The sequence below is a fragment of the Panthera onca genome, chromosome X, assembly GCF_046562875.1.
Source record: "Panthera onca isolate mPanOnc1 chromosome X, mPanOnc1 haplotype 2, whole genome shotgun sequence".
NCBI lineage: Eukaryota > Metazoa > Chordata > Mammalia > Carnivora > Felidae > Panthera > Panthera onca.
The window spans coordinates 119,473,335-119,483,868 of NC_138357.1; the positions used below are offsets into that span (position 1 = coordinate 119,473,335).

Genomic DNA, 10,534 nt, shown 5'->3' on the forward strand with positions numbered 1-10,534 from the left:
CACCACCGCCAATTTCTGAACATCCTCATCGTCCTGGAAAGAAACCCCCAGGCCCTTTAGCCACCGGCTCGTTTTGAAATGATATTGAAATCCACTAACATGCCTGGAAACTTTCTGCTCAGCAACTTGTGAGATGTCACAAAGCTGGGGGGAGGGGGGAATGCATCTGTTGCATGAAAAGAGCTGTAGAGATGGAAGTCCTCGGTGTGAGACGACATGACAGGCGAGACCCCCCCGGTGGACTCACAGCCACTTAAACCTGGGGGTTCTCTCCGGTCAGATGTGGGTGACCACCCCCTTCAGCTGGCCCGACAGACGCGCGCTTGGGTCCCCTGCCATGGGCCAGAGCCAAGTGGAGCAGGGCTTGCGTGGACAAGTTCTGGCTATGCTGTGGTTGGGGACAGCTCTCGGTGCACTAGGCGGACCTGGCCGGAGGACCCCACCGGGCAAACTTGGAAACGTCTTAATTGTTTCCATCCACAAGGGTGAATTTAGCAAATTAGGATGCCATTTTGATGATTTCAAAGCAGCAGCTGGGGAGCTCTCTCGATGTTTGTTACACTTTTTGAAAATGAACAGCGTCTAAAAATAGTCAAGTGTTTGAATGGGCAATATTTTCTTTAATAATTAGATCTGTAACTTTCCCATGGCCGTTTTAGGTTTTGTAAAAAATATGTGTCATCACAAAGATCATATGACTTCACTCATATGAGTCCTTTAAGAGACAAAACAGATGAACATAAGGGAAGGGAAGCAAAAATAACATAAAAACAGGGAGGGGGACAAAACAGAAGAGACTCTTAAATATGGAGAACAAACTGAGGGTTCCTGGAGGGGGTGTGGGAGGGGCGATGGGCTAACTGGGTAAGGGGCACTATAAGGAATCTACTCCTGAAATCATTGTTGCACCATATGCTAAGTAACTTGGATGTAAATTTTTTAAAAATGAATAAATAAAAGTAAATAAAAAATAAATGTTAAAAATCTTAAAAAAATGTGTCATCATTTGAAAAAGATTAATGACTCCTATTTGTACCTTGTTTATATTTTAAAAGAAAGCAAGAATATGTCCAACAAATTTAATTCTTTTTTTAAAAAATTGTCCTGCAGGATGCTTGCAATAATTTAACAAAGGATAGAAAACAGCTTGGTTACTTTGTCATAATTGACTGTTATCTTTGTTATATAGTTTCCCTATGTCACACAGAGAATGAAGATATTAACGCCACTATATTTTAGAGGAAATGATATTTGAAGCTGCATTTATACACTTATAGTCTTCAAATTAAAAAAATATATATATAAACATATCAATGTCCCTTTCAAATCTCCATGTTTTTCTGGGTTCTTTTTTAAATGTTTATTTATTTTTGAGAGAGAAAGAGAATGCGTGTGCACGAGTGGGGAAGGGGCAGAGAGAGAGGGAGACACAGAATCCGAAGCAGGCTCCAGGCTCCGAGCTGTCAGCCCGGAGCCCGATGCAGGGCTGGAACTCACGAACCCTGAGATCATGACCTGAGCCGAAGTCAGACACTTACCCTATTGAGCCACCCAGGTGCCCCTAAAAGCTATATGTTTTTCTGCTTTAAAATTTAAGTATTTTAAAAATCACTTGCTTTTCAGAAAGCCGGATAAACCGCATGGACGCCACAAGGTTTGGGAAGGGTCCCGTGTCAGGAGCCCCAGCATGGGTGGCCGGTGCCCCCGGCTGATCTCTCCATCAGAGGGAGGAATGCACAGCACTGGAGCAAGGTGGAATCTATAAATCACACACTCTTGTCATTGAAAAAACAAGCCACAACTAAAAAACAGTGGTACCTTGGGTGGAATTAACAGGAAGTCAGGATGTTTCTGGAAGCGAACGGATATGCAAGAAAAAAAGCCCCCAAACAGCACCCTACCTGGTTTTGTCGCTGTGTGCCTCCTGCGCAAGTCACTTAATCTGTCTCTGCCTCAGTTTCCTCATCTCTAAAATGCCGGCAGGGTAGTCGTGAAGATGAAAGGAGATGCTGTATATAAAGGGCCAGGAATCTAGCAAATATGGTGGTGGGATCCCCTTCCCTCTTCCTCTGCCTGGCTAACTGCATCTCCAGATTTACCCTAAGGGTCACAGCCTCCACGAAGCCCTCCCTGATTCTTCCCGGTACCCTGCAGCCCTGCCGGGTCCGTCAGTCAGTCCATGCCTCGCTCGTGGCTCTGCAACTGGAAAATGATAGCCAGCTACATCACGCTGTGGATCCCCGAGCCCTGGGTTGGCTCCTGATCGTCTCATTGCCCCCAGCACCCGGCAACGCAGCCCTGTGTAATCACTACCGCACAGCGTTTCCGATAACGTACAGCAACATCTCTGCAAACCTCATTTTCAAGAATCACGCCAAGGGGATTGCACGAAGCTGTCCTCCCCTCTCCTTTTGATTTGTGCGCTGTGCTGAAAGCAAGACGAACGCCTGCTATAATGTAGGTACATACAATAAATACCCCGGCGAGGTAGGAAAGTATTTTTGTAAACTCTTTTGCATCTACTGGGAAGTCATAAAGAAAGCGATCTGACCTGAGAGATGAAGCGGGGCCCCCGGCGGCGAAGGCAGCTGCCAGCTGCGGCTTCCTGGCTGGTGTTTAGAAATGGTAATAGCGCGTGAAAGGGGCCTCTCAGCCGGGGAAGCGGGGAAGCGCTGGGGAAAGACACAGAGCCGCAATTGTATCCAACTTTTTTTATCTAAAAAAAGTAACAGGGACAAAAGGAGAGTGATGTGGGCCAAGTCCCAAAGAGCCCTTCCGCATTCAGGTGTAACAGCTGATGCTTCGGGCCCTTTGCAGGGACTGCCGGAACCGCGGCAACGAGATCCAGGCTCCACGCGCCGCGCCGGGGGCTGCGTTTCCGTGCTGTTAGCTGATTTGTATTGCGGGCCCGCGCGGCGAGGGGATGTGGGGTGGGTTGGAGCTGATGAAACGTCCATTTGCCAAACTGCCAACATAAGGAAGGAAGAGGGATCTTTTTTCTTCTACCCCCATCTAGGCTCTCGGCTGGGGCTCTGTGACAAAAGGCAGATTAAGGAGAGGAAAGAAAGCGGTCACGTGTATGTAAGTTAAGTTTTAACGGGACACAGGAGCCTTCGGAAGGAAAGGAAGCCCCCAAGAGGCAGTTAAGCCGGTGGGATTTGTCTTCTGGGTTTTGGTTTTTGTTTTTTTTTTTTTTTGGTGTGCTTTTATACTCGGCCTGAGAAAGAGTGAAGCATCACGGAGAAACGGGATAGGACAGAAGGGCACGAGCTAAGGGGGAAACCTAGAAAGTCCTCTTCGTTCGGATTCCCCTCCGTGTCCCCGCCTCCGCTCTTGCCCGCTGAACCGGGAGGGCACCTCTCCCTGGAGGGTCTTGGGACCTGCCTCAGGGGAGAAGGGAGGGGCAGAGGGTCACTCGGATTCCTTCAGCTTATTCAATGCGCCAAGGTCCCGTATTTTGGAGTACCGCGTCCCCGAACCCTGTCACCAAGGACTTAGTCCACTATAAAGATGCAGGGAGACCAGCCTTGGTGTTTGAAACCAGTTACATGACATTTGGACCATTGCTATGGCCACCTAACTGGGTGGTCCGCATCCCTTCTTGCTTCCCCCCCACCCACCTAACTTGACGAGGCACAGGGACCTTTCCCAGAGGCCATTCAAACGGTGTCACTACCAGCTCCCTGGCCTCAGTGGCTTCCCATTGGGCTGGGGAAAAAAGCCCAAAGTCCTTGTCGTGATTGACAAGGGCCTTAACGAACCCAATGGCTCTTAGACGTCACCTCTCATCCTTCTTCCTCTTGCCACGGCTCCTCGGCCCCGGTGGACTCCTGCTCTACCTGGTCTGTGTCAGCTGCCCCCCACCTCGGGGCCCCTGCACTTGCCGTTCCTGTAAACACGACTTCAAATTAAATGAAAGCTCCTTGGGGTGCCTGCGTGGCTCAGTCACTTAAGTGTCCGATGTTTGATTTCAGCTCAGGTCATGATCTCACGGTTCCTGAGTTCAAGCTCTGTGCTGACAGTGCGGAACCAGCTCGGGAGTCTCGTCTCCCCCTCCCTCTCTGCCCTTCCCCCATGCACTCTCTCTCGCTCAAAAATAAACATAAAAAAATAAATGAAAGCTCCTTTCTCCCACGAGCAATTTTAAAGAAAAACACCTTTTTTTTTTTTTTTTTTTTTTTTTAGCGGCTAAGACAGAGAATGTGAAGGAATGATTATACTTTAAAATGTAATGCTGTCTCATTGGCTAAAAGAAAAAAACCCACATTACATTACAAAGTTGATAGGAAATGAGAAAGACTACCCAGATTTTTACATGTTAGGGGAGTAAAGGAATTGCCATTTCAAATGCTTCTGTCTGCAAATTAAGTTTGCACAATTCCAGTACAAAAAAAACCCCAAAAAACCGCACACACAAAACAAACACGGCACGAACACTTGGTTTTCATGTGATGTGCTCTTTTATAACCGCTGAATAGTTTTTAAGATCACTCCAAGTCACATGAAACCAGTTTGTGAAACTTGAAATTTTGGGTGACTCTGCAAGTTTCTCTTTACAAGACTAGCATGTTACATCACAACGAGCATTCCTGGGTAGCCACAGGGAGAAAAGATATCAAAATAGAATTCCTATGTGGTGGCCTCAAGCCATTTGAAGACACAAACGTATTTGAGTTTTATGCACATTTGGGGGAATTCGGGCAGGAGGCAGGTAAGCTGTATGTGTGGTTAGGCCTTCAAAGCTCTGGTTCAGAAGTTAGGAGCGGTGGGGGAAAGAACTGGTGAAAATACGTAGGCTTGGAGAGAACTTACAAGTGAACTTATTAAAAATGTAACCATTGGGGCGCCTGGGTGGCTCAGTTGGTTAAGCGTCCGACTCTTGGTTTTGGCTCAGGTCATGATCTCACAGTTTGTGAGTTCGAGCCCTGCAGAGGGCTCTGCACTGACAGCGTGGAGCCTGCTTGGGATTCGTTCTCTCTCTCTCTCTCTCTCTCAAGAAAAAAAACTGTAACCATTAATGCCCTCTAAGTTCTTAAAAGAGAACACAACCAGCTGTAATCATATGGAAGGCAGGTTGTGCTGAAAGGATCGCACAGACTGGTTAAACACTGCAAAAAAAGCCTTAAAGAACTGACTTCCTCTTCATGATTCATTCATTCGAGAAATATCGGTAGATCCAAAGGCTGAGGCAATGGACCGCCTCTGACAGATGAAGGCCTGTTTTTACATAAGCAGAATTGGAATTTCAGACCTAACAGGGTTCAAAATATGTGGTCCCCAGATACGCCACGCTGGCATAAGGATCATCCTGTGCTGAGAGCAAAAGAGAAAGGGCAGACACGGAATGAGCTCTCCGCCTTCCACCTACCTGCCTGAAAGTACAACATAAAACCCCCTTGTGAATCCCGTACCCGGAAGGAGGTAACAATCTTATCGCTGGAGATGGGAGGGCACGGAGAAGAGTCTACACAAACAAACCTTCCTAAATAAACATTATCTGCCATCAGCACCCCCGTATTTTACCCTCCCATAGTTTGCTGCCCCTAAAAGCCTAAAGCCCTTTTCCTTTGTCTCATTTCTCTACAAACGTACACTTCTTTAAGGTTCTACTATACAAGCCCAAGTTCTAACCACCCCTTTGAGTTCTTCATCACGGAGTTTCTCCTGCAGGTATTTCGCTGCACATGTTAATAAGCTGTTTTTCTCGTTAATCTGTCTTTGGTCATGCTAATTTGCAGAGTCCCACCTATACAGCCTATGGGAGCTTTTTTCCTCCCTACAGATCTTTTTTTTTTTTCCCCAGTAGGCTTCATGCCCAGCACGGAACCCAACTCACAAACCTGAGATCAAGACCTGAGCTGGGATCAAGAGTTGGACGCTTAACTGACTGAGCCACCCAGGCGCCTCCAGCTCCTCCAGATCTAAACTCACACGCCCTTGAGAACATGAAGGCTCTCTAACAACAGAAACCAAATTTTATAAACGGTTTATAGACTCTTGAGAACTTGGGCAAAACCCCCCCCCCCAAAAACAAAACACACACACACACACACACACACCTCCTCTAAGCAAGAGGACTTGAAACAAAATTCTAACTGTGGGATTAGTTACAGGAGAACTTTCATGGTTCAAGGGAGAGACCAGTAATGTGAGAAAAGACAGGGAACAGTAACAAAGCTCTAGCTGTCCAATGTTAGGGCCTAAAGACACATCTCCAGGAATACATTTCTCAGAAGTTAATGGTGAGACGGTCTTGGACAGTGAATTTGGAAGACCAATGTGGGAGCAGTTTGAGTTGGGCTAGTTAAGGTTGCATGGCTCGGCCAAGTCACAGCACCTCCGTGGACCTGTTTCTTCATCTGTAAAGTGTATAGTGACATTCTTTCCTGAGAGCCGTGAGACAATCAAGTGAGAGCCTGTGTGTGAATAGTTCTCAACTCTGCATCTTAAAATAACTTGAGGAATTAAAAAAGAAATACTAATGGGGCACCTGGGTGGCTCAGTCAGTTGAGCGCCCAACTTCGGCTCAGCTCACGATCTCACGGTTCATGGGTTCGAGCCCCGCGTCGGGCTCTGTGCTGACAGCTCAGAGTCTGGGGCCTGTTTCGGATTCTGGGTCTCCCTCTCTCTCTGCCCCTCCCCCGCTTGTACTCTCTCAAAAATAGATGAAAATGTTAAAAAAAATTTTTAAAAGAAATGCTGATGCCTGGATCAGATCCCATGCATTCAGATTTCATTGTCCTAGGGAGGGCCCTGAGCACCAGTGGGTTTTCAAAGCTCCCCAGACGATTCTCCTATGCAGCCACTGCCGAGAACTGTACGCCTACTGCAAAAGCAGCACTTCTCAAACTACCTTGAACAGGACCGCTCCGGGATCCTGCCGAAATGCAGAGTCAGACTCAGCAGCACGAGGCCTAGGACTCTGCATTTCTAACAGGCTCTAGGGTGTGCTGAGCTGCTCTCAACCACCCTCTTGAGTCCAGCAAAGTACTAAGTGGCCACAAAGCACAGGGCCAACAGTCATCCACTCTCTTCCCAAGCTGTCAACTTTTAGCGACGGTGGTGTGAGCCTCAACGAATGACTTTCCTTCCTTCTTCTTAGGGTTGTTTTGAGAATAGTGTGTACAAGATTTTAAGACCAAGCATAAAAGGGTGGTACCAAAAAAAAAAAAAAAAAAAAAAAAAAAAAAAGGCATCACTCCGGCTCTTTGTGAAGAGAACATTTATTTGCAATTACAGGCACACCCACCTGCTGTGGTACCACTGCTCCCCACACTCGTTACAGATCACAGTGGTCATCGTGTCTTCGTCTGGATTTGAGTTCTGCACCCAGCCTGGAAGGAAAAGTGCTCCTCTGGTGATTACGGTGACCTTGCAATTGAACTTCTCACAGCTTCCGCATTTTATTTTGTCTGTGCGCCCCCCACCACTCGGGGAAAGTGGTGTTCCTGGATGCGAGATTCCGTGTATGCGGCTCTCAACCGCTTCAGGTCCTCGTGTGCCATTTCCACGACAGTCGTTTCGGCAAATTCTCTCGGCGACATGGTCCCAGAGAGCAAGCTTTGTTGTAAGTGAGAATTTGGGGGGGGGGGGGTTCTTCAGATTGGTGACTTTGCTTCTAACACAAGTTTTGTATTTTTTGAGGTTCTTTAAATAGAGGGTAAGAATGTCTCTTGCGAAGTTGTGCCACATATCGGCTTTGGGCTGCTGGTCCGTGGAAGAACTCGTTAAAGCTTCATAAAGAAGCTCTGTGCCTTTAGCTCTCACAGGTACTGTGGGATCTGGCAACTCACTGGATCGCTCATCAGCGGATTGAGGGGCACCGCCCGTGAAATGCTTTTTCTCAGGTTCCACTGGACTAGTGCCGTTTTCAGGCGCAGTCATTTCAATGGCTTCTGCAACATCGTGGCATGATGAATGAGAACCGGACCCACCCCGTATCTTAACCCAACTTGGGTCATGAGAAAGTCCTGGCTTTTCTTCACTTCCCCCCATAGGGAATGATTTCGGGCTGTCCGTTGAAGCGGAGGTCCTTACAGACAGCTTTCCATTCTGACAATAGACGCTTGGCTTTCTTTTTCCAAGCCACCGTGGGGCAATTTTTGAGGACTCCGTACACGACCCTGACCACAATGGTCCCCTGGAAGTGCTCTTGAGTCACACGAAGAGTTTCTGGCTCAGTAAGGTGGTTGCCAAGATCCTCAAAATTCCTTCTAGACATCAAATGCTCAATAAGGGAAGCTGTGGTTCTCGTCAGACATCTTTACAGCGGCAAAGAAAAAAGAAGGTTCCCTTTTTTTTAGGCTTGTGCTTGCCAATCGCAGCGACCTAATAGCAGCACAGCACTTTCTGCCAGTTACCTGTGTGTTTTCTGAAAGAGTTATGTAACAAAAAGGGGTGTGACATGTTAGAAAACGGCATCTGCAATGTGCTATCGTTGCAGTTTCAAAAGTCTGAGTCCCAGTAGCAGGGGGAAAAAAAAGCAGCAATGCAACCAGCTTCTGCATTCCCAGTCACTTAAAAGAAGCTTGCTGGAAGAACTCTAGAACTTTGTCCATCTCAAGTTGGACAAATCCGTGATCTTTCCGGATCCGGATTGGCCAACTGCTTTGGATGGGATTTGGCGGTCCTGTTGGGCATGAAATCATGCCAGTGTCAGCATCAACAGGGAAGTCTGGGCAAGGCGGGACCATTTCCCCCCCTCTTCAGCCACATCGCTGAACTACTTGCTGATTTTATCATCTTTACATGGTACTGTTCTGAATATGAAAGAATGAGAAACAGAACAATAAGGGGATGCTGTTTAGACGTCCCAAGGACATCTGAAGAAATCGTGAGATAGCACAGGTCGGGAGGCAGCCGCAGACAGGCCTGGTGGACCCCAAGGGTCAAAAGGCATTGTGCTGACAACTGAGTCTTCTGAACAACAGGGTAAGGGTTCAGACTAAGCAATCTGGACAAGTGATGACTTTGGACCAAACCAGTCCCCAGGCCAGTTTGGTTCCATTAATTTTGTAACTTCGAGGTGCAAAAAGTTGTTTGATGATTGTATCTGCGTGAACCTCATCCTGGGCAGGCAAATGTTTCCTTTATCCAACCAGTCCATTTTTCTCTCCACGTAAGGTACATAACCTTGCTACCTAATACCTTTGGACCTACGTCTGCCCATCATGTCTACACGTAGACATATGCATCTTGATGGTAGGGACCTGTCTGATAAGAAACTCACGGGCTTCCATTTCACAGGACCTGATATCAAATGCCCATCACTAAGCACACAGGCTGACACTAGAGTGCAGAGAGAATCTATGCAGTCTTCTTAGAAACCATCCGACAAGTTCTGTAAAATGCAACGTCCTTGTCAGTGATTCGACTTCTGCAAGTTTACATTAGGGAAACGAGAGATGGGGAAGGTGTGTATGTAAGAATGTTGTCAAACTTCAGACAAACTAGAAGGTCTCAAATGGTTAAAGTTGCATGCAGATGTTCACAGCAGCACTATTCTTAATGACCCCCAATTGGAAACAACCCAAATGCCTGCCAACTGATGGATAAGCAAAATGTAGCATATCCATACAATGGAGTGGTATGTGGCAATAGAAATATGAAATTCTGACATATACAACATGCATGAGCCTTACAAACACTATGCTGGGTTAAAAACACAGAAGACCACAGATTGTACGATTCCATTTATATGAAATGCCCAGAATAGGCAAATCTAGAGACAGAAAATGGATTAGTGGTTGACTAGGGCTGGGGTGGACGGATGGGGAGGGGGGGGGGGGGACCCAGGGGGGTAGAATGAAAGGGGGTGGCTACCAATGGGTGTAGTTTTTCTTGGGGAAAGTGGAAAATCTTCTCTAAAGTGGACTGTGATGATGAACTGCACAGTAGAAAATACACTTAAAACCACTGAAGTGTATACACTTTAAGGAAGTTAACTGTATGGTGTATAAATTATATCTGAATAAAGTTATTTAACATTTTTAATGTTTATTTTTAAATTTTTTGGGGGCGCCTGGGTGGCTTGGTTGGTTAAGGGTCCGACTTCGGCTCAGGTCATGATCTCATGGTCCGGGAGTTCGAGCCCCGCGTCGGGCTCTGTGCTGACAGCTCAGAGCCTGGAGCCTGTTTTGGATTCTGTGTCTCCCTCTCTCTCTGCTCCTCCCCTGTTCATGCTCTGTCTCTCTCTGTCTCAAAAATAAATAAACGTTAAAAAAAAATTTTTTTAAAGATGGTTTTTACATTAAAAATTTTTTTTTAATGTTTATTTTTGAGAGAGAGAAGGGAAGAGAGAGAAAGAGAAAGAGAGAGAGAGAGAGAGAGAGAGAGAGAGATTGAGAGCATGAGCAGAGGAGGGGCAGAAAGAGAGGGAGACACAGAATCCGAAGCAGGCTCCAGGCTCTGAGCTGTCAGCACAGAGCCCAATGCGGGGTTCAAACCCATGAACCATGAAATCATGACCTGGGCTGAAGTCAAATGCTTAACTGACTGAGCCACCCAGGTGCCCTTATTTTTTTTATTTTTGAGA

General features: G+C 46.8%; 1 protein-coding gene across 1 annotated transcript; it reads right to left on the reverse strand.

The window, feature by feature from the left end:
* Positions 1–7,205: 7,205 nt before the first annotated feature.
* On the reverse strand, positions 7,206–8,263 carry TCEANC (transcription elongation factor A N-terminal and central domain containing; the record flags this gene model as incomplete). Its single annotated transcript, XM_081793928.1, is given in 4 exon segments — positions 7,206–7,418; positions 7,421–7,586; positions 7,588–8,029; positions 8,031–8,263. Coding segments are annotated over 4 exon segments (1,026 nt in total), but the record flags the coding sequence as incomplete, so codon positions are not given.
* Positions 8,264–10,534: the final 2,271 nt, after the last annotated feature.